At 51.8% G+C, this 23,137-nt stretch overlaps 8 protein-coding genes across 8 annotated transcripts; 5 read left to right on the forward strand and 3 right to left on the reverse strand.

Moving 5' to 3' along the window:
* Positions 1–383: 383 nt before the first annotated feature.
* On the forward strand, positions 384–5,050 carry bck1 (uncharacterized protein; the record flags this gene model as incomplete). The annotated part of the gene is made up of 2 exons (XM_056890827.1): positions 384–4,882; positions 4,933–5,050. 2 exons carry the CDS (start codon positions 384–386, stop codon positions 5,048–5,050), a joined length of 4,617 nt encoding a protein of 1,538 aa, XP_056737318.1.
* Positions 5,051–5,635: 585 nt separating this feature from the next.
* Positions 5,636–8,190, reverse strand: N7443_010772 (Golgi transport complex subunit COG3; the record flags this gene model as incomplete). Its single annotated transcript, XM_056890828.1, has 4 exons — positions 5,636–6,424; positions 6,477–7,502; positions 7,567–7,906; positions 7,970–8,190. 4 exons carry the CDS (start codon positions 8,188–8,190, stop codon positions 5,636–5,638), a joined length of 2,376 nt encoding a protein of 791 aa, XP_056737319.1.
* Positions 8,191–8,424: 234 nt separating this feature from the next.
* Positions 8,425–10,158, forward strand: N7443_010773 (uncharacterized protein; the record flags this gene model as incomplete). The annotated part of the gene is made up of 1 exon (XM_056890829.1): positions 8,425–10,158. The coding sequence occupies one exon, from the start codon at positions 8,425–8,427 to the stop codon at positions 10,156–10,158; it is 1,734 nt and encodes a 577-aa protein (XP_056737320.1).
* Positions 10,159–10,406: 248 nt separating this feature from the next.
* On the forward strand, positions 10,407–12,560 carry nop9 (RNA-binding RNA processing protein NOP9; the record flags this gene model as incomplete). The annotated part of the gene is made up of 1 exon (XM_056890830.1): positions 10,407–12,560. The coding sequence occupies one exon, from the start codon at positions 10,407–10,409 to the stop codon at positions 12,558–12,560; it is 2,154 nt and encodes a 717-aa protein (XP_056737321.1).
* A 585-nt stretch (positions 12,561–13,145) lies between these two features.
* On the forward strand, positions 13,146–14,891 carry N7443_010775 (pyridoxal phosphate-dependent decarboxylase family protein; the record flags this gene model as incomplete). The annotated part of the gene is made up of 2 exons (XM_056890831.1): positions 13,146–13,190; positions 13,260–14,891. The coding sequence occupies 2 exons, from the start codon at positions 13,146–13,148 to the stop codon at positions 14,889–14,891; spliced, it is 1,677 nt and encodes a 558-aa protein (XP_056737322.1).
* A 179-nt stretch (positions 14,892–15,070) lies between these two features.
* Positions 15,071–17,749, reverse strand: N7443_010776 (RINT-1 family protein; the record flags this gene model as incomplete). The annotated part of the gene is made up of 5 exons (XM_056890832.1): positions 15,071–16,663; positions 16,722–16,866; positions 16,919–17,224; positions 17,283–17,530; positions 17,603–17,749. 5 exons carry the CDS (start codon positions 17,747–17,749, stop codon positions 15,071–15,073), a joined length of 2,439 nt encoding a protein of 812 aa, XP_056737323.1.
* A 137-nt stretch (positions 17,750–17,886) lies between these two features.
* On the forward strand, positions 17,887–20,391 carry N7443_010777 (putative DNA ligase I; the record flags this gene model as incomplete). The annotated part of the gene is made up of 1 exon (XM_056890833.1): positions 17,887–20,391. One exon carries the CDS (start codon positions 17,887–17,889, stop codon positions 20,389–20,391), a length of 2,505 nt encoding a protein of 834 aa, XP_056737324.1.
* A 584-nt stretch (positions 20,392–20,975) lies between these two features.
* On the reverse strand, positions 20,976–22,151 carry N7443_010778 (uncharacterized protein; the record flags this gene model as incomplete). Its single annotated transcript, XM_056890834.1, has 2 exons — positions 20,976–21,932; positions 22,092–22,151. 2 exons carry the CDS (start codon positions 22,149–22,151, stop codon positions 20,976–20,978), a joined length of 1,017 nt encoding a protein of 338 aa, XP_056737325.1.
* Between the last annotated feature and the right edge of the window lie 986 nt (positions 22,152–23,137).

Raw genomic sequence — 23,137 nt, forward strand, 5'->3', positions numbered from 1 at the left:
GACCTGTATCCCGACTCGAAATCGAAACTAGACCGCCTTTCTCCTGCCATTTCACCGGGTTTTTCTATTCGAACCGGGTTAAGACGAGTGTAATGCGGCCGATTTTGGAGACACCTACCCACGGCCTCTTCTACCAAACACTGGCCCCGTGATCGCGACTTCGAACGTGAGCGAGCACCTTCATCGCTCACGATGGATGGACAGCGGCAACAATATATTCCGGGGCCTCCGCCTGCTCAAGCCCATCCCATGAACCTCCCCCGCCACCTCCACGCCCACCAGCGCAACTTCAGACGATCGTACCGCCGCCGCCGCCGGGTCCGCCGCCATCAACATACGGAGGAGGTCCGTCGCAATGGCAGCAACCCTGGGGCCGACAGGCAATGGCTCCCGGCTATCTGCCTCCACCCCCTCCTATGCCGAACCAGAACCAGAACCAGAACCAGAACCAGAACCAGAACCAGAACCAGAACCAGCATCAGCCATACCGTCCAGCGGCTCCTTTGTCCATGCCTCATGAGCCTCTCACCTCTGCGACGTATATACCCGGCAATGACACTTTCGGCGTTGGCATCCCGCCGTTACTTGAGGCTCATGGACGACTCCCTTACGATGCCTATCGACCAGCAGCTAATCAGGCGTACGAGGTTCCCGCTAACGATGGAACCTACAACCCGCAAACTCCAGGAGGGCGTACAGCTCTGCCTTTTGCTCTCCACAACAATGTGCACGAGCTTGTGACAAATGATACCCTGCAGCAAATTACAAGCCAGGGCATGGATATCACGAAGTCGCCCAGCCACCGCCATAACAACAGCAGTACATCGCTGGGAGGATTGACTCTTAATGAAGCTGGTGTGCAATGGCCGCTCGATCGTGTCCTGCTCTGGCTGGCGCGAAATGGATTCTCTAGGGATTGGCAAGAGACTTTCAAGTCTCTGGAGATTCAAGGCGGTGACTTCCTCGAACTTGGTTTAGCATCCGGTGGACGAGGAAATTTGGGAAAAATGCACAAGGTCGTCTATCCCCAGCTAGCCAAGGAGTGTTCGCGGAGTGGCACTGGGTGGGATTCAGCCCGTGAGCGCGAAGAAGGATTACGTATGCGCAAACTAATCCGTCAGATTCACGATGGTGGCACCGACACATCCATTTCTACGCCGATGCGCGTCGAACCGCCATCATTACTTCCTGCCGCTGCCGATAGTGGGACTGGGTACTATTCTACGCATTTTCCGGAGCCCCGCTCGGCTGGTCCTTCTGGCGGGGTGAACGACATCAGTGCAAATCAGCTGGCGGAACTGCAAGCCCACAAGCAGCCTACCGAAAAACGTTCTGTCACTATGCCAATTTCTAGCGGCCATGATTCGCCCATGTACAGTTCTCCTTCTCGGGAATTCCCCTCCTGGCTGCGGTCAGAGTACTCCAGAAATGCCCTGGCAGCAACCAATGATCACCGCAGGCAAAGTCCCTCGCTTTCCAGCGATGCTGGGACTTTCGCAAGCGCAGGGCCTCGAATTCAAGATAGCCCGAAGAGTGGTAGTCCAGCTACGCAATACGTGTCGCCCTCGTGTGCAGGGCTCACATCTTCTTCAACAGGTGATTTGACCTTGAAATACGACCATTCACGTGGAAACAGCACGGATTCGATTACTGGTGCTGGACGCGGTTCTTCTTCGGCTGTTGGCCGGTATTATGATCGTCGGCAAGGCCAAGATAACGTCCGTCCGTCACCTTCAGATTCATATGGCCGTCCTTGGAGCGGAGAGAATTCCTCGTACTCGAGAGACCATAGCAAAGGTATCCTTTCAAATATCTTCAGCAGACGAAAGCAGGCCAGGAATGATTCCAGTCACCCATCTCCAGAAGATCACCATCCCGATTCGCCACCAAGTCCCGAGCCTCGTGCGAATGGCCAATATCTTCCATATTCGAAGCCCGGGTATAATTCCAGTGATATGTCACTGGGCGATCGCCCGTCCTCGGCAACAACGAAGGCAAAGAAGTGGATTTTCGCTACCATGGATGGAATCAATTACCGTCTGATTGATGTTTCTGATATGGAATCTGTTGAAAATTTACGTTCAGGGATCTGCCAGAAACTAGGCTTGTCCGATTGGGCCAATTGCCAGTTCTTCTTGACAGAGCCCGGGCAGACAGACCACCAAGACTCTCTGAGCGATTCAAAGCTTGACTTCTCCCGCCGAAACCGGTCGGATGCGTATGGGTCTCTGAAACTGTACATTAAAGGAGTTTCTACCCATCCACAACTCCCTAATATCCCGATTTTCAACGGTCTCGGTGTTTCCATTCCAGGAGACAAGCCGGCTCTATCTCCTACTGCCACGACGCATGCTCTAATTCCTCGCAAGCCATTGGATCAAGATGCTCTCGACAGAATCTCACCGCAGACCCACACGAAGCCAGGCTCGCCTTTGTTGGGTTCTCGACAGCCAACCCTGAAGGCATCAGCCCCAAAGACAATTTCGGGAGCCTCTCAAGAATCCAGTCAGGTACTAGACTCTGAAAAGGCTGATTTGCTTGCACGCCATGAGGCTCATCTCCGCGAGGTCGAGCGGAAGCAAAAGGAGTATAACATTACTCGTCAACCTCCGACCACACAGCAAGCACGGAAAGACACGTACGGTGAAAATGGCTATAGACGCGAAGGGGTCATCGATTTCGATTCTCCTCGCATTTCGCCATACGAAAAAGAAAAAGAAAAAGAAAAAGAGAGGGAGAAGGAAAAGGAGAAAGAAAAGGAGAAAGAAAAGGAGAAGGCAGAGACTTTGGTGCCATTCCGCAAACCACCTACCGCGCCAAATGTGTCGAACACACTCACCAAAGTCAATTCACTCAGAAAGGCTCCTAGTGAGCGGGGTGGTCGTGCTCAGGCTCCAGGTGCCGTTAATACTCACGGGCTGGGAGCTATGATTACCAGTATGGGTCGGATGACAAGTGCTATAGGCACCCCGGCTCCTTCCGTGCAGATTCCATCGCAACCTTCTTCTGCCACTCGAGAAAGCTTCGCGTCGGATTCCGATCGGCCGACAACATCTTCGAGTAGGACAACATTTGGTGAGTATTCAAGCATATCGATTGACCACAAGAGTGAACCTCTTTTTATAGGACCCTCTGCTGATCACGTGGATGTTCCAGACTCCTTGAAAACCAATTCTTCAAGAAATGACTCGCCCGAGAAGCCTGCTCTGGTATCTCGCAAGTCTTTTGGCCCCGAGTTCGATTTCGAAGAGAATGAAGTCTCCTTCCAGCGGACTCCCCAACCTAATGGTGACTCTGACGATGAATCTGACGATGGACTCTTTGCTCTTCCTCTCGCCAGCAAGAAGGCGCAGAAGGCTCCACCTATGCCCGAGCCTGAAAAGAAAAGCGAAAAGCCAAATCTTACCGTGAACACGGATCATACCAATCCGCGTCGTGTCAGCTTCATCTCTCCGAATACTACTTCTGGAGAGAGCTTTACCGGACACTCGACCCAGAGCTCCGCCGGTGATGCCTCTGACAACAGGGATTCAGTGCCTTTTGGTGCTTCCGCTTCCCCCGAGGACGAGAGGCCTCTGCGACGTGACTCCTTTGCTAGAGATGTTTGGGCTAGCAGACCTCCAGTTGAAGGCGTTATCAATAATCTAGACGACTTCTTCCCGAATGTTGATCTTGACGCTCCATACGTGGACGAGCCTCCATCCCCGAACAATAGGGATGCTATGGAGAATGACCCCAGCATGAAGGGCAAGCCAGCACTTCCATCATCTGTGTCGCCACAAAAGGGCGATGTGAATAAACCTTTCGGAGGCGATCCGTCAACCGCGCGCCCACAACCAGGATTTGTCGCACGCCGCCAGTTGGACCGCGGCGGTGGCGGTCTTTCACGGGCGAAATCTATCCGAGAGGTAGCCAAGGGTGCAGCTGTGAGGACCAAGAGCATTGGTTCTGCTGGCCCCCAGCAGTCTGGAAATCTTTTGCGCCGCAAGAGTACCAAGATGTTCGGTGCGAAGATTATGCAAATCAGCCCTAAGCCGGGTAGCAGAATCAACCAACTCGACCCTATCCCTCAGCGCAAAGCAACACCGGGTGGATCTGCCCCGCAAAGACAGGCTACTTTCCGCATCATCCGTGGTCAGCTTATCGGCAAAGGAACATACGGACGAGTATACCTGGGCATCAACGCGGATAATGGTGAAGTTTTGGCTGTAAAGCAAGTTGAGATCAATGCGAGAATTGCCGGGGCAGATAGGGACCGTATCAAGGAAATGGTCGGTGCGCTGGACCAGGAAATCGACACCATGCAGCACCTGGAACACCCGAACATCGTCCAATACCTTGGTTGCGAACGAGGTGATCTATCAATCTCTATCTACCTTGAGTATATCTCCGGTGGTTCAGTTGGAAGCTGTCTCCGCAAACATGGCAAGTTCGAGGAGAGCGTCGTCAAATCTTTGACACAGCAGACACTCAAGGGGTTGGCTTATCTGCACGACAAGGGCATTCTCCACCGAGATCTAAAAGCCGACAATATTCTTCTAGACCTCGACGGAACCTGCAAGATCTCCGACTTTGGAATTTCCAAGAAAACAGATGACATCTACGGCAACGACTCCTCCAATTCCATGCAAGGCTCTGTCTTCTGGATGGCCCCGGAGGTCATCCAGTCCCAAGGCCAAGGCTATAGCGCCAAGGTCGACATCTGGTCCCTTGGCTGCGTGGTTTTGGAAATGTTCGCCGGTCGTCGACCGTGGAGCAGGGAGGAAGCCATCGGCGCCATTTTTAAACTGGGCAGTCTCAGTCAGGCTCCGCCTATTCCCGATGATGTCTCCATGAACATCACTCCCGCAGCTCTTGCGTTCATGTACGACTGCTTTACGATGTAAGTTTTCCCCCTCCCCCTTCATAGATCCAGGAACTAATCCCGTACAGTGATTCATCCGAACGTCCCACCGCCGGCACGCTCCTGGGCCACCCATTCTGTGAACAGGACCCCAGCTACAATTTCCTGAACACGGAGCTGTACTCAAAGATCCGACACGTTCTTTGAGATCTTCCTTGTCACGGGAGCCTGAACAAAAATGTCTTGCTCGTCGAAGTTTATTGTGCTTGTTTGTTGCATCGTTTATACATACCCCCATTTCAAAACGTTTATTGTTTCGTTTCTTTCAAGCGAGGAATGGCTGCTAGGATCCGGATTCGAGTTCGGCATTCGGTGTCTATTGATTCTACTTTTATGTACATACGATCCGGCTTGGGTCCGGCCATCGATGGCTTGCAGTGCATAGCCTCTGGTTCAGTTTCGGTTCACCACGTAACCCCCAGAACAAGACCAAGAATATAAACATTCAAGAATAAAAGTCTAATACTGATTATTTATATGGCTATATTATCCCTGTATACGGGGGCCCCGTGGACTGGAACGCCTTAATGCAACGAACAGTGGCGGTCTAGGCGATCTCCATACGAATCACCACTGCTCAATTAGACCGTCCACCACTGGAGAAGGATATTTATTGATATGATTCTTGTTTGATAATTATGTCTGTACCCATAGTACAATACACAACGACGCTGTTCCCTATGGTATCAATGCAGAAGATGCTTCGATTAGAACAAAGAGAAAAGGTCAAGATTAGGAGCTCGTGCTCAGTAGATCATCGTTGTCCTCAGCCAGGTCGATTTGTCCAGACTGAAGACCTGCCACACCGACTCGGAAAACACCCTCACACCACTCGGCAAAAGTTTCAACATCCCAGATGGCATCGTCACGTCCTTTGCCCTTTTTGCTGACAGCGTGCCCTTTTGCCTTCTCGGATGAGGTGTACTTCTCGAAGAAATCCTCGTAGATCTGAATCGTGCGATCCTGAACTGCACCCACAAGTGTTTCCTTCATACGCGTATCATCGATGTACTCGTTCAGAACTTTGCGGAGAATAGGAACTTCCTTCTCAATGGTATGGCAGGAAGGGTGAATAAGCTCGCCACGCTGGAGGTTCCGGCTATCGACGAATTTCGTCGGCAATGAAGCAGTCATGCGCGCAGCGAAGGCGTTGATGAAATCGTTAATGACGGTCCGAAGCCTACCGTCCAGCTCAACCTTTGCATCGAGCATGTTCTCCACGACTCGCGGCATGAGACCGTGGCCAACTAAGCGCATCAGATTGCGTGGGTTGAACAAGCCGCCGCGCTCGCGCAGTTCCCAGAATGTATTTGTTACTCCTGAGAAGTCGAGGGAGACGTCTGGTGCGACGTACTCGATATCGAATGCGACGATCTGTTGCTTTAGGATGAGGAGGTGGCTCATGAGGAAGAGTTGGCTGTCGGCTGGGGTGGATTTGCTGGAGATGAGAATGCAGGCGTTAGTGAGGGATAGTGTGGTTTGGTGGACGATTTGATGTGCCAAATCATCGAAGACAGTGGACTGGGTCGAGCAAGTTAGCACGGATATGCGGCTGAATTGCGAGGGTGCTTACGTTGACAAGGCGATAGATCCGACTGAGAAGCCAGACGGCCTTTCGCAATGTCGGGTACCATCCCTTTAATAAAGTCTGGGTCTCAAAGTCCCATTTTCCATCCTGATCTTGTGGAGTAGCGCCAGCGTCATCTCCCTCTTTGCCAGGTTTGGTCATATCAATCATGGAATCCGTCGAGGTATCCTTCTTGCTTGAGATTTGAGTATCCGTCACAGTCAGAGAAACCTGCTTGGTGTGCATTGGGTAATCGATATCAGCCGGAAGGGGCTTGTATTTTTCGATTTCGTCGCGCAGGAATGCCAGTGCACGGAACACCAGCCGAGTTTGTACATCCTGCAGAGCAGGTTGGATCAAGATAGCAAAGTCCAACTGATTCGTGTCGGTCTGCTCTGGCTCATCTTCTGGATCCAGAAAATAGCGGGTTTGGAGCAAAGTGCAGAGTTGGCAGAGGTTGCGGATGTCGGTTTCATGGATGATGCGAGGACGAAGGTGGTCATACAGAGGTTCGCAGATGGTTTCGAGGAAGTCGTATAGTCCCCCCTGTCCATGGAACCATTCACCCCACAGGTCATATTCATCCAGGCACAGACCACGGATGTAGCTGATGCTCGCTCGAGCGAATGATACCAAGTCCTTGGATGAACTTGGGGTCTGTGTGATCTCGCTGAGCTTTTTGCGGGCGAGTGGAATAATCAGTCGCACACGCGTTGCCGAGTAATTGCTGTGCAGCTCATTCATCAAACTCTGGTACTCTGCCTCATTATTCTGATCCGGGTTCAAAGGTGGAACCGCTCGCTTCTGGATTTCGATACCGATCTGCTTTAACTCGGGAGCCCCGACCCTGAATTTGGCGTACAGAAGGGCTGACAAAGCTGTGTCATTCAATTGCTGGTCTGAAATCTTCTTTGAGACGTTTTGGTAAATGTCTCTTAGGGAGGTCACGAAGTTTCCTCGGATGAGTGTGAGGGCGCGGGTTAAGAGAAGTCTGTATCTGGAGCGATAGACCTCGGCCTCCTTTTGTTCGGGCTAGAGTGATTGTGAGCATAAAAGGGCATTCTTTCGGTGTAAAGTAAAATTAAAGGGCACCCACATGTGTTTCCATGTAATCCAAGCACACATCGAGGCGCCTAAGCATGTCGGAGAATTCTTTATCGCGTACAGTGTTCCCCGCACCCGGGGCATTGAGCCTCCGAGAGGCAGGATCCAGGAAGTCGTAATAGTGCAGGTTGTTTTGAATACCATTCGCAAGCTTCATATCGCGCTCCTGCGCAGAGAGAAGGCCCTCGCATTGTTTCTCAAAGTTCGAGGTCTGGGTTTCAACGGATCTGAAGGACTCGGAAATGCTGGACAGGTCGTCAAGTAAGGTCAGGTTGCTCATCAGGATTTCATCAATGTGTTCCTTTGATTGCTGGAGCTCGTCAAGGCAGGTCCTAACCCGGATAAAACAACGGCATTAGTCTCAATCAAGTCCAGCTCTGTCAGATCATGCGTACTGATATTGGTCATAGCTCTCTTCAATAAGGTCATCTTTGACACCATTGAGCCATTGCGAGAACTCTAGCTCATTTTTCCAGCGTGGAATGTCCCATTTAAGGAATCCAGGTCGTTCTTGCGTCGGCGCGAGACTCGATTGAATTTCCCTGGCGGTTGGTTTCCGCGGGGGGCCAGATGGCGCGGTCTGGCGGCGGGCGCGCTGCTGCTTCGTGGAAGGCATAGTGCAGTCAGGGCCCAAATTAAGTGATTATGATAGTCTCCGGCTCATAATTTTACCAGAGACCAGCAGCTTGGAAAGTGTTGATAGTGTAGCAGACAAGTGAGAGAGGTGTTCAACGGCGCCGCATTCTGCCGGTTGATCCCGCCCCTATCTGACGCAACGAGTGAACTGAGCTTCCCCGAGCTTCTGTTTTCTGGAAGCTCACGGATATGTATTGAACCCTCGATTATCATGATGCTAGCAACTCGAGCACGAAGGCCTCCGGCCCAAATTACACGTCTACTCCGCCAACCGAACCTCGTGACGGCTCAGCCTTTGAATGCGCCATGGCGACGATTGGCAAGCGGTAAATCGCAGAAGTCGAACTCTTCGCCCAACTGGATTGTTAGCTCCCTTGGAGTAGCTGTCGCGGGTACCGCGGCATACCTTGGCTATTCATACGCCAATGGTGATTGGGAAGGAGCTTGGATCGACAGCGACCCCAGGTTCAAAAAAGAAGTCATCGATGTCAACGATCTCCGCGCTCAATTCATCCAACAGAAAAGAAGCCTTAAGAGCCCTGCCGTCTATACATGGGGCTCGAACGAATACAAAGTGGCGGACCCAGAATCAAAAGACAAAGACATCAAGACTCCTCGGCGCTTCAAGTTTTTCGATGGCCAGGTGCTGCGCGATTTCAAGGTTGACGAGAAGTCTGGCGCTGCAATTACGGAGAATGGTGATCTGATACAATGGGGCAAGGGATACTCGGAGACCGACTTCAAGCCAAGCAAGACTTTGACCGGCAAGAATCTAAGAACGCTTGCTTTTTCTGAGAGCCGGATCATTGCACTGGCTTCGGACGGAAATGTTTACTCGTTGCCTATCTCCCAGCATGTCCAGGGAACTGGCCCCAAGGCACGAGAAAGCTCCTGGGTGCCTTACTGGCCTAAAAAGTCCTCTCTGAGCTACCGCATTTTGAACCCCGCGTTAGCGCTCGGTGAAAGGGTAACAGCTATCCGAGGTGGCCAGCAACACGTCGTTCTGCTCACCAGCTCCGGTCGTGTCTACACAGCAGCGTCTTCTACTGAGAACTACCCTTCTCTTGGTCAGCTCGGTGTCTCCGGTCTGACTTGGTCTACTCGGCCCAGCGGCCCAGCAGACCTTTGCCACGAAGTCACCGCTCTCAAGGGCTCTAAGGTGACTGAAATTGCAGCCGGTGACTATCATTCTCTTGCGCTGACCAAGGATGGGCATCTATTTGGCTGGGGAGATAACTCGTTTGGTCAATTAGGAGTGGAATTTGAGCCAGAATTCCCCTTCATAGATGCTCCCCTAGCTTTTGCTACGAACCAACTCTATCAAACGCGCAAGTATTCGGTGAGGGTCACGGGCATTGCTGCTGGTGGTGCCAACACCTTCTTCACTGTGGATGCCAAACGGATCCTTGGTTCCGAGGAAGAAGCTGCCAATGTCCGCGGCTTGGGCAATGTGACTGTCGACACATGGTCTTGCGGTAGAGGCATCTGGGGCACTCTTGGAACTGGCAAGTGGATTCACCTGCAAGACTCACCTATGAAGGTGAAAGACTTGAGCGGGCTGAGCGAGTACGACGAGAAGACGCAGCAGACAACACCAATCCGCCCTCTCGCCATGTCCGTTGGTACAACCCACGTTTCTGCCATTCTGGATAACAATACAAGTCTCAGCTCTGCAAAGACCGACTCTTTGGATAAAGCGGAAGACTTCGGCTACGAGGTGTTTTGGTGGGGAGGCAACGAGCACTTCCAACTGGGCACTGGCAAGCGAACTAATCTAGCCAAACCAAACCATATCAAAGCTCCCCCGCAGACCAAGAAGCAGCAGGAAACTGAGGCCCGGCTGCAGATCATGCCTCGACACAAGGGACCGGTTGGCAAGCGTAATGTGAGCATGGAACAGCGTGTTGAATGTGGAAGACACGTCTCTGCCATTTACTCCGCTGTATAGGAGGCAAAAGCAATGTATATTATTTGTAATCATATTCTCAAACAAATTGACATGAATCATGTGAATCACCAACCCTTTAAATCTGGGAAACGGTGGGAGAGCAATAATAATACTAGCCTTCATGGTTTTCTATACTCCATAAGGCACCTGGCGATAAGGGATGCAAACAAGGCAAACCGACGCTTGGACCACTGCTTATCCAAAAAATTTCCTGCGACTCCGAGCTACTTTCCCCAAATCCTATCATCATGCCTCGTGAAAAGGAAAAGAGAGGTCGTCGTGCGGAAGCTAAGGCTCAGAAGGATGAGTCCAAGCGCAAGCGCGACGAGGCGCCCGAAGACCCGGTCGCCAAACGCATGAAGCCGACTGACGAAACCGACGACAACCCTCTCGGAGAGAACGCAGACTATATTCCTCTCGACTCGGAAGAGCAACAGATGCAATTTGAGGGTGGCGAAAATGCTGGATCCGGGGACATGCCATTTTACGGTCTGCTCGACGCCGACGAGGCCGAGTACTTCTCCCGCGCTAGTGAGATGCTCGAGTCGAACCAATTCGGAGACGCCGAAGAACGAGGCCTGTTCGTTGAGAGTGTGTACCAGGAGGCCAATGGCAAAGAGTTGAAGATTGCCTGTAGTCAGGGCTGCTCCAGACTCATGGAGAAGTTGATCTCAATGTCAGATGTCCATCAGATTCGTCGCCTCTTCGGCAAGTTCATTGGGCACTTCCTCCACCTTGTGCAGCATCGTTTCGCCAGTCATTGCTGTGAGACACTTTTCATCCACGCTGCCCCGGCAGTCATGCAGAAGACGCCCAAGGCTCACGCCAAAAAGTCGAACGAAGACGGCGAGGAGACCGAGTCTGATTTGTCGCTCGCAGACATGTTCATGACTGTGATCAATGAATTGGAAGGAAACTGGGGTTATCTCTTGACAGAGCGGTTCGCATCGCACACAATCCGAGTTCTACTCTTGGTCCTTGCAGGAGAGCCGGTTGATGTGACGTCGACCGACTCGATTGTCGCCAGCCGTAAGAAGGAGAGATTGGGCCTGGCAGCCGCCGGCGCACAGGATGAGAAGGAGAAGGAGAAGGCACCCACCGGGAAGCGTAGCGTCCCCGAGTCTTTCCAGCCCGCACTCAAGAAGATCATGAACGATATGGTTTCGGGAATTGACGATACATATCTACGCGCCCTGGCTACCCAGCCTGTTGGAAACCCCGTCCTTCAGGTGCTGCTCTTCCTGGAGCTCTCGCACTTTGGCAAGTCCAGCGCCAAGGACCCGAAATCAATTTTGCGAAGACTCGTTCCCGATGAGTCTTTCGAGGAGGGCACAGAAAGTGCCACATTCATTCGTGGTCTGCTCTATGACCCAGTCGGTTCTCGCCTGGTGGAGACTATGGTGAAATATATGCCAGGAAAGGTGTTCAAGAACTTGTATAAGAACACCATTCGCGATCGCATTGGGTCTCTTTCTCGAAACAACACGGCTGGCTACGTTGTTCTTCGAACCTTGGAGAGACTTGGAAAGGATGATCTGCAGAGCGCTATGGAACTGATCATCCCCGAGGTTCCCGGTTTGATCGAAAGAGTAAGACTCATCGTTCCCCGCACATTGATTGATCGCTGTGTGGTACGAAACATCGACACAAAGCCGTTCGCCGAGGCACTTGCGTCTGCTTATGACCAGGACCCCAAGATTCGGCTGCGTCAGATGCTCCGACTAGGCGAACAAACCGAAATCCCTGCAAAGGAGGTCGATCATGAAATGGAGGACGCAGACGAAGAGAGCCATCAGGAACGCAGACCTGCTGGAGGCTCTTCCGTTGCCAACGCAGAGAAGCTGCACGGATCATTGCTGGCGCAGACTATGCTCACTGTTCGCGGACCATTGAGCGAACTTGTATTCTCCAGCCTCCTCGCGCAAGACACCGACACATTAATGCAACTTGCCAAGGAGCCTACTTCCTCCCGTGTCCTTCAGCAGGCTCTGGCTTCTCCGGCTTCCACCACTCAATTCCGCCGGCAATTCGTCTCCCGTTTCCAAGGCCATCTGGTCGACCTTGCTCAACACAGCAGCGGCTCCCGCGTGGTCGATGCTCTCTGGGGAGCCACTAAGGACATCTATTTCGTCAAGGAGCGCATGGCCCAGGAGCTCGCACAGGGCGAGATGATTTTGCGCGACTCTTTCTTGGGTCGCGCGGTGTGGAGGAACTGGTCTATGGATCTTTTCAAGCGCCGCCGGGGCGAGTGGGCAGCTCGTGCCAAGGGACTTGACCAGCAACCGACCGACGACGGCGCAGCCCCGCGACCTAAATCCAAGATTCAGCTGGCGGCAGAGCGATATGCTGCGAAAATGACCGAGGAAGAGCAGAAGAAGGCTGCGACGGAATCGCAAAGCTAAAGAAAATGTATAACAATTTGATGACCCTGTTAATAGCATATGTCCCGAATAGATCTCGATCGAAACTTGGAAGGTTATGTGGCTGCAGCCTCCTGCAGTTCGGATCCTTCTCCCATTGGCTATCATGTTAAGTTTATATGTCATTCATCTCCCGTCGTATCTCAATCTCGAATGGCCGGAGAGTAAGTTGGCAATAAATGGAGGGTTTCAGAGTGAGCTAAGATAAGGACTATCCGCTGCGGGGCAAATTTACGGTCCTCAATGACAGCTGAGCCCATCATAGACCAAGAGTATTTACTATGTTCCTAGCCTAGTCAATTTAAAAGCAACTATCTATACCACACGCAGATCATTGGCTTCGATAAGGCCCATCTCCACGTGAATCCACGCGGGGTGCGGATGATGTCAGATCCTCGGCGAGTCTCGCCATCTCCGGGGATTTCGGCGTCGAGAACTTTTCTTCCGCTTTCGCCGTGCGCACGCCAATTAACCTTCTCCCGATCCTCAGATAGATCATTTGGATCTTGAGTTTGGCGCATCTGATTGCACAGATTATTTCATAGACTATCACATATATACATTCTGATGTCGGGCACCCCGCCATCGAGCCGCGCCGATGAGGTGCAAGATGTGAGTCTCAATTCTACTACGTTCTGATATGCTGCTATGCTCAGTGCTAACCAATTACTGAAACCATAGCTTCTGAGAGCCGTCGAGGATCTGCTAATCCCATTCATTCGATCCGCAGACGAGCACGTCCCCCAAACGAACGGCATCAATGGACACGCAAAGCAAGCAGGCTCAGCGCTGGTGGATTACAAGAAGCCCGAGGAGCTGCGCGATATCCTCCAACTCGAGATTCCGGAAAAAGGCAGACAGCAAGAAGGCCTGATTGAGGTTCTGCAAACGGTCCTGAAATACTCAGTCAACACCTGGCACCAGGGATTCATGGATAAACTGTATGCATCGACCAATGCGCCGGGCGTCGCAGCGGAGCTTATTCTAGCGACTTTAAACACCAATGTCCACGTTTACCAGGTCTCGCCTGCACTGACGGTCATCGAGAAATATACGGGGCAGCGCCTAGCGAATATGTTCGGTTTGAACGGGCCGAGAGCTGGAGGTATTTCCGTGCAGGGTGGTTCGGCTTCCAATACTACCTCCATCGTGATTGCGCGCAACAATCTCTATCCCAAGACCAAGACGGATGGAAATGGTGATTACAAGTTCGTGCTGTTTACTAGTGCTCATGGCCATTACAGCGTGGAGAAGGCGGCGCAGATGCTTGGTCTCGGTAGCAATGCCGCCTGGGCTGTTCCTATCGACAAGCAGGGTAGGATGATTCCTTCGGAACTGGAGAAACTAGTACAGAAGGCCCAGAGTGAGGGCCGGACTCCGTTCTATGTCAATGCTACAGCAGGTACTACGGTCATGGGCTCTTTTGACCCCTTCGAGGAGATTTCTGCTATCTGCCAGAAGTATAACATGTGGTTCCACATCGACGGATCCTGGGGTGGTTCATTTGTCTTCTCTCGCCGACAGAGACAGAAGTTGGCCGGTGCTGAGAAGGCAAACAGCATTGCTATCAACCCGCACAAGATGATCGGCGTTCCGGTGACTTGCTCATACCTTTTGGCAGCCGATATGCGCCAGTTCCACCGCGCCAACACTCTCCCCGCAGGCTACCTCTTCCACAACGAAGACACCGCGCCCGCTGAGAATGGCAACGCATCCGAACTTGAGGTTGAGTCGCCAGAGGTATGGGACCTTGCAGATTTGACTCTGCAGTGCGGCCGTCGTGCCGACTCTCTCAAGCTCTTCTTGGGCTGGACATACTACGGAACCGAGGGCTATGAGCAGCAAATCGACACAGCGTGCGAACTTGCCGCGCACCTGGCTACTCTTGTTGAGAATAACCCCAACTTCATTCTTATTAGCGAGAACCCCCCTCCTTGTTTGCAGGTCTGTTTCTACTACGCCCCTGGCAAGGAGTATGTCTATCCTCGAAACGTGGTCTCAAATGATGCTCTCGAGGCTCAGCGCGCGAAGAACAATAGCCAGGTCACCGCGCAGATCACACATGCTCTCGTTTCCAAGGGCTTCATGATTGACTTTGCTCCTCCCAGTTGTGACCAGGATGCAGTTGGAAACGGCAAATTCTTCCGCTGCGTGGTCAATGTCTCGACCTCCAAGGAGACAGTTGAATCTCTCGTGAGCTGCATTGAGGAGGTTGGCCCTGCTATTGTTGATTCGCTGAAATCAAGCACACCGGCGGTTCCTCGGAAGCGCCCTGGTGAGCATGGACATGGACCTGTCGTGCACCGTGCATGAAATTATCTATGAGAACTCATTGTACATATCGGGATAGACGGAATAGAATTACTAGACATAACTTCTCAGTCATGCCATTATCTTGATGTCTATGAACATGCTGAACGAGAAATGTGGTCTAAAAATGGGATATATCATTTTGTTCAAACCCTTCGAGCTTTGATTGAAGATCGTAGTCGCTAATTACCAATCTCAACTCGTCGCTCCAGCACAGATCGGGCCTCAGCTTCACTCAGCCCCTCAATCTCAAGGTCAGCAAGCACAGCCCGAGCACTCTCATTATCTTTGAATAGCCTCTTTTCCACATCCCATAGTCCCATACCAGCTTCTTCATCCGTTTGTTCAGTCGCGGCACTCAGGTTGAGAATACGCAGTACTTCGCCGAGCTTCTTCATAGTTCGTAACGAGCCACCCACTTGCCCAGCTACGCCGAGGGTGGTATCAACCACGCTACATAAGTGTTCGATGTCGCTGGCCAGCTGAGCTGCACCGGTGGAGGAGAATGTATTCCTTGTTATCACATTATCCCAGACATAGGTCTGGATTGAGAGAAGAACTTGTCGTGTGACTCGTCTTAAAGGAGCTACTCCGAGAGCTCGGGAGAGGAAGGAGAGCTGGGAGGATAGTGTGCGCATGGCATGTGCCATTTCAGATGTCATTGAGAGTGGCGAGGGGGTCGCACTGGCTGAGGGGGTGGAGAGCGTTGCCCAGGTAGCTAGGCGGGAGTATGGTTTCATGGCTGCGGTGATGTTGGAAATCAAAGTAGAGGTGATGATGGATTCGGAGTGGAGTCGAAGACGACGATAGGCTGAGGCTGTTTCATCGAAGAGAGCACCGTCCGATGAGGATGCGTTGGAAGACCCATTGTTGGCAACAGCCGACGAAGTGCGCGAGGCCACTTCAGCGATAGACATCGTGCCCGCCACGTTACGCCCGTCTCGGTTCTGCAAAACGCGCTCTTGGAGCTCAGACCAGAGCTCGACGAAGAAGACGTCGTTGCTCCAATCCTCCATTTTCTTTTCGAGATACTCAGCGCTTCCAAAGACCCTGCACAGTCGCTCAAGACCGGCAACGCCTTCCACGCTGGCTTGCCCCTCGCTTCCTTGTACCGTTCGGCCCAGGGTAGAAGTCATGGCAAGGTAAGCCTCTAGCGCGGAGTGAAGGCGTTCATGGAATTGGTCGAAGATGGTGATTTGAATATCAATCAGGAAGCGCAGCTTCTGGCTGAATGAGGCAAGAGGCTGGTAGCGTTCTGTGATGGTTTCCAGAAGATCGTTTACCCGAATCGCAGCCTTGGTCGGTTTAGTTGCGGTAATCTCGACACCATCATAGTCAATCTGTCCGCTATCCTGCGTGTCGATGATATCCTTGTACCGAGCCAGTGCAAAGTCCTTCTCCACTTGAAGCCAGCGGTCGTACCATCCCTGCTTAGTGAGAACCTCCCAGGTCATACCTTTCCAGTTGTCTTCGGAATAAGGATCAGGAAGATAATTCCATGTCTCTCGGATCTCGTTGTCGAAATTCATGAGCTCGTGGATAAAATGACTGAGTAATTGCGGGTGATTGGCTATTTGGGGCAGAAACGAGTCGATCTTCTGGCGCAGCATTGGCAACAATGCGGTGATAAAAACATGAAGTGCGTTATAAAAGTTCCACTCCACGCCTGAATCTGCCGACTGCGCCTTTTCATCAAGGATTGGCTGCAGGTAAGAAGTGAAGAACCCCCCGAATTGGTTAATAAGGTCCATGATGTGCGACAAAAAGTATTCGGGCTAGATACGCATGTTAGATACGCTAAATACGTGAATCACAATGTAGAGATTGATTTACCTTGTCCAGTCGGTTTGTCGGCTTGTCACCACTGAAGTGATACTTGAAACGGAGGTCCAGAGGATGCACCATCACGTCCATTGGGAATAGAACTGGAGGTTCGACGCTCTGCCCAATCGCCAACGGCTCGTGACTTTGTAATTCCCTAACAATTGTTATTGGCAATTAAACTTCTCAAGGCAGCGAAGCTTCCCTACGGTGTTTGCAAGTCGATCAAAAGCTCGACATCCTGTCTCCACTGTTCCAGCAGTTTATCGGTGATGTTCATCTCTCGAGTCGGCCATTTCAACGATTCAAGTGTCTTCTGAAGACGGTCCCCGAAGGTGTTCTTCAGCTGTTGTCTCAATGCGGACGCCAACTTCTCCGTATAGTCGATAAGGTGGGGGGCGGCGCCTTCAGCAGCAGGCTGGGCTTCCTTCAGCGCGATTACGATATTGCGCAATCGGGCATACGGCTTCAAGGCGTCGCGAGGCTCGGTGGATATTTTCGTCAGGGCTTCCTTACTGTATCCCGTTGATTAGCGTCCATGGCCCTCTCCCTCCAGCGTCGGTGGATGCGTACCTCAATTCCTCGGCCTCCTTGAGTAGCTCCACGTATCCTTTAGAAAGTTCCAACCGCTGGAGCTTCTTCATGCTCTTTTCAAGTCTCCGTACCGCATGGTCGCTGGTCTCCGATTGCGTAATTATCATCAAGCGCTGGTCGATGTCCGCCTGCTCCGCCGAGAATGCCTCGGCACGCTTCCGAGTAGCTTCGGCGTGGTCATTGGATGTCTTGGTCGCATTTGAGAGGGCTTCATGTGCTTCTGCTAGCTAAGTGCCCATGGCGTGAGTAATGTGTCCGTAAAGGCCTGGCACGCCGGGGAATGACGGCGGGAAGGATACCTGCTTGCGCTGAAGCTCCTGCTGCGCGCGGAGGCTCGACAGCAGCGAGTTCAGACTTTCAAGGTCAGCAGAGACCTGTATTTTATCATTCAAATAGTCTTCCACCCTCGTCCGCTCGTGCGATGACAGGGACGTGGAAGGCGCCATGTTTGGGGAAGGAAATGGTTGCGGAAGTGCAGGTGTCGCGATTGTTGATCTCCGCCTTTCGGTCTGACGTCTGGCATCCGTAAGACTACTCGGTGGCAACATGCCATTCTCAACCTTGCGCGCCAAGGTATTGAATCATGTCCAGCCCGACCAAAAAGCGCAAACGCAATGGCGATTCGCCGCAGAAAACTCGCAGTATCGAATCCTTCTTCAAGGGTCAAGCTACGAGGCCCAATCCAGAGCATGAGCCGGAGGTCACTGATCAGACGCTTTCGGACGAAGCTTTAGCTCGTAAGCTCCAAGCTGAGTGGGAGCAAGAAGAAAACGCCCAGAATTCACATTTAGATGGCGATCAAGCTGTATCAGCAGCATCTGAGGCCAGCACAGCTCCATCAGCGCTTTCAATACCCGTGAATACGACTCCAGAGGCTCCGGTGGTACCAAAGAAGGACACACTATCATTGCAATCGTCTACTGGCACAGAAGATACAGTCGCCCTTGCTGTTCCGTTTGATCAAAATCCGCAAACATTCGATGCGACCAAATACGCCACCGAGTTGCGGTCGCGTTGGGCCAGCGCAGGCGGCGACGCTTCCTATGCGTTACTGACAAGGGCATTCGTCCTTGCCAATGCTACGACTAGCCGAATCAAGATCGTCGATACCCTTGTTAACTTTCTACGTGTCTTGATCGAAGGAGATCCGTCTAGTCTTCTTCCCGCTGTGTGGCTAGCAACCAATTCCATCTCTCCTCCATACGACGAGTTAGAGCTAGGGCTGGGAGGTTCATCTATCTCCAAAGCTTTCAAGAAGATCTACGGTCTTGATAGTCAAGGCCTCAAGGCTCTCTACGATAGACATGGAGATGCAGGCGATGTTGCATTCGAAGCTAAGAAGAGACAGAGTTTCACTCTGGTCAGGCCTAAGCCACTCAAGATAAAGGGGGTTTACGAATCACTTCTTAAGATTGCTAAGAGCAAGGGCTCTGGCAGTCAAGAGACGAAACAACGAATTGTCGAAAAGTTACTACAAGATACCCGAGGTGCTGAAGAGAGCCGATACATTGTGCGGACTTTGGTACAGAACCTGCGGATTGGCGCTGTTAAGACCACGATGCTCATTGCTCTTGCGCGTGCATTTCTTTATTCTCCGCCGGAGGGCGCTGAATTAACGGTTCGACCGCAGAAGAAATTGGCCAGCTTAAAAAAAGACCAGCTTGCTGAAATATACTCCAACGCCGAGGAGATCGTCAAGGCATCTTATGCCAGACATCCTAACTATAACGATCTCGTGCCATGTCTTCTCGAGATTGGTGTGACTGATGAGCTATTGATTCGATGTGGTCTGGCACTGCATATTCCACTCCGGCCAATGTTAGGCAGTATCACGAGAGATCTCTCGGATATGTTGACGAAGCTTCAAGGAAGAGACTTCAGTTGTGAATACAAGTATGATGGACAGCGAGCTCAGGTGCATTGCGATGAGCAAGGGAAGGTCTCTATATTTTCCCGCCATCTCGAGCTCATGACGGAGAAATACCCAGACCTCGTGTCTCTGGTACCCCAGATCCGAGGGGAAGGCGTATCCAGTTTTATTCTAGAAGGAGAAGTTGTCGCAGTAGACAGTGAGACCGGTGATCTGCAGCCCTTCCAGACTCTTTCCAACCGCGCAAAGAAGAATGTTGAAATCGGAGCCATCACCGTCAATGTATGCCTTTTCTCATTTGACTTGATGTACCTCAATGGTGAGCCTCTGATGGATCGACCATTCCGCGAGCGCCGAGAGCTCCTCCGCAGTCTATTCGTCGCTATCCCCAACAGATTCACCTGGGTCAAGAGTCTAGATGCGACATCTGCGGATTCCGAGTCCGTGTTGGAATTTTTCAAAGGAGCCACAGACGCCAAATGCGAAGGTATCATGGTCAAGGTCCTGGACAACACGATCAAACCCAGCGCCAACCAAGACGAACCGGCTTCCATCGCCGCCGATCTAGACGCAGAAACTCCCGCTCCAACAGTATCCGAAGCCAGCAGCACAAAACCATCTAAAGAAAAACCCACCAGACGCAAGGCCCTCCTATCAACCTACGAACCTGACAAACGCCTCGAATCATGGCTCAAAGTAAAAAAAGACTACAGCACCTCTTCCGAAACACTCGATCTTATCCCAATAGCCGGATGGCACGGTCAAGGCCGCAAAGCAAAGTGGTGGTCCCCGATCCTCCTCGCAGTGCGCAACCCCGAATCCGGAGCTCTAGAAGCCGTGACGAAATGCATGTCAGGCTTTACGGACAAATTCTACCAAGCCAACAAAGAAAAGTATGCCGAAGGCAGTCCCAATGTGATCTCGCGACCTGCTTATGTCGAGTATTACGGTTCGCCGGACGTGTGGTTTGAGCCGCAGGAGGTGTGGGAAATGGCATTTGCGGATATTACGCTTAGTCCAACGTATACGGCTGCTATTGGGTTGGTTAGTGAGGAGCGGGGGCTAAGCTTGCGGTTTCCGAGGTTTCTGAAGGTGCGGGAGGATAAGGGGATTGATGAGGCGACGAGTTGTGATTATCTTGCGTTGCTTTGGAAGAAGCAGGCGGAGAAGGCGAAGGTTGAAGGGGTTGAGGAAGAACTTGGTTGGCAGGAAGATTGATTGTATGTCTAGTTGGGTGGGTGGGTGGGTTTATATTTCGGAGTCACTTGGGTGAACTTGAGTACTGATTTGTCTCGTGCTGAGATCTAGGGGGCAAATTTATAGACAAAGATGCATTAATCTGATCACTAAATACAGGTTGCTTGGATTGCATCGCTAAGTGAGACTTTGTACTATCCGGACTGGTCTGCATAAAGCAGGATTAAATAGTCTGTCATTAAAAGCAATAAAAGGTTGCAAAGTATCATCACAAGGCATGTTGGATGCAGAGCGAAAGCACTTGCCGCAGATGGGCAAGCCACAAAGGAAATATCAAAGCAATGAATGAAGACACATGATTCATGGAAAGTGGAAACAATAGATGACCGAAGCCATGCAAAAGCAGTGAGATGTGCAAGAAAACGCCATGGATGCAGATGGGGAAGTGCCGTGACCACTTGAGGGTCGAGGGACCTCATGCTAGGTCGTCGGTCACGGATAGTGGATTACATAGGAGAGAAGCATCGAGAATGTGTACGTAACAGAATCGTAAAGCGTCATAAAGGGGAAAAGGGAGGAACCACGGATGAAAAGTGAAGGGGAAGTTAGGGTCTCAGCTCACCACCAAGTTGGAGAGCTAACCCTCTTTCCTTGCGAGGGCTGGCAGCACTGGTGGGAGGGACAAGAGCATCAAAATTGAGACGCTTGCGGGCGTCCTTGGTTGCGAGAGGGGTGCGAGAAGGACCAGGTGTACGACCACCCCATGCTTGCTGTGCCGGACTAGGGGTCACATTGACGAAATCCGCGAAGTTGAAGTTCTGATTGGGGGTCATAGACGGCAGAACGGCATGCTGGCTTGGAGGAGTAGAAGGAGGGAATCCATGCAGTTGAGAACCCCTGGCCACACGGGCAGGAGTTGGAGAATTGGCGAGGTATAGAAGTAGATCTGCACCGTCCTCATGCTGCAAGGGACGATCGGTGCGTGACAGCCGAGAGTGCTTGGGAGGTGGAGTGCGTGGAGGCGAAGAGCCCACCATGGAGCTTATATTCTGGAAACTATGAAGAGGCAGATCTGGGTCATTCTCTTCATCTGACGGGCCGTGATATACCGGGGAGGACAGCTCCGGAATGGTGGCCTCGGACATAAATGGCATGTTGTGGCGTGCTGTGAGGTGCCGATTAAGCCCCGGAGAAGACTCTGGCAGCTGGTATGAACTCTTCCAAGAAACCCTAGCAGCCTTGGCCGGACGTCCCGACGCAGAGTCAGAGCGAAGACGCTTGCGACTGGCAGACAACATAGGCTGCATCACTCGTGAATTGAAGGTCACAGCGTGCTTGTTGCGAGCGGATCGAGGGAGTTCCTTGGAGTAGGTAGCGGCTCGGAGGGGAGGAGAGGTAAACGGAGTCTCGCATCGACTGCGAGAGAAATCGGATGAGGAGTCGGAGGGCTTGTCGTTATCGAGGAGACCGGACTTGCCATCCTGCTGGTTTAACCCATGCAATCGGCCATGCTGGTACTTGAGTTTGGCGAGACCCAATCGGTCCTGCAAACTCAAAGACACCTTGAGAAGATAGAAAGTTAGCCATGCTTCTTCTTGGAGGTAACATCCCACAATCTATACGTCGTTCTAGGAGGCATTCAGGGCGGGACCAAGAGCAAAACTTGCAGTGCCCGAGGCCTTTGGGCAGACGCATGATTTTCCATTCACTGATCTTCTTACCTGGGCAATATCAATCTTGCGAATGGTTTTTTCCGCCGAACTAGGCTGGGATAGCGTCATGGTGGATAGTAGCTGAAGGAAAAGCCAGAAGCAGGACGAGATGTCTTTGCGCAGGAGGGTCCGTTGCTCAGGCAAGGGCGGCTGCGAAGGGAGTGGATTCGACGATCCAAAACGGAATCCACACTTGAAGCCCGGAATTCCGGAGTCTTTAGGCTAGACAAATAGGATGTGTTGAAAATACAAGCCCTCTCTGATAGTCTGATTCCGGGGTAAGGTTTGGACTCTTGGAAGGGTTTAGTCGGGTTGTTGAGCTGAAATGATGGGAAACGCGTGCCGCGCAGATTTACGCGATCGTGTCCCGCCCTTTCCACGCTTCCCTTCTATGCACTTTGGGCACTTTGGGCCCTCTGGGCTACGCCTAGACACGATGTCCAAATTACCTTATCCCCTGAAGATGATAGCCTCGACTGGTCTATTGATTCTTCACCCCCGAAGGCGAAGGCATTAATCTATCACCAAGTGAGTGTCCAGCCTCGGGGCCCACTCCGGAGCTTAGGCTTTTGCCCTTCGGGAATTGATCCTTTCAAATCGGGCTGTAGCCAAAATTCCACTTCTCGGGGTCTAGTGATGTTCTAACCTTCTGGACGCTACTTCGTAGTAGAAGTTGGTTCATCGAGAGGGGGAAAGGTTGGACTTGAGGGGGTACTCTGGTAGACTGTAAACAGCTATAACCCAAAAAAGCCGCGTTATTGCCGAATTCTAGATAATTGTGTTCGACTTACTGTGAGCAGTTCTAGAACCACGTTGTGGACGTTCGAGAAGCCAGATGAACGATCAATTAGTATGCATGCCCAGGTGTCTTTTGAAATCCATTTGCAGGAACAACTTGTACATGTCCGCATGTGTGGACGGCAACACGGATTGACACGATAGTGCCCCGAGGTCGCATCGACACTCCCAACCATACCTACACCTTCATTGTTGCAGGTGTCTAGGGAGTAGCTGCTAATTTATCCTACTGTGCTACCTTCTCAATCAATCTACCT

Source organism: Penicillium atrosanguineum (assembly GCF_028827265.1).
Source record: "Penicillium atrosanguineum strain IBT 20685 chromosome Unknown utg000008l_segment0_segment0, whole genome shotgun sequence".
Taxonomy (NCBI): Eukaryota; Fungi; Ascomycota; class Eurotiomycetes; order Eurotiales; family Aspergillaceae; genus Penicillium; species Penicillium atrosanguineum.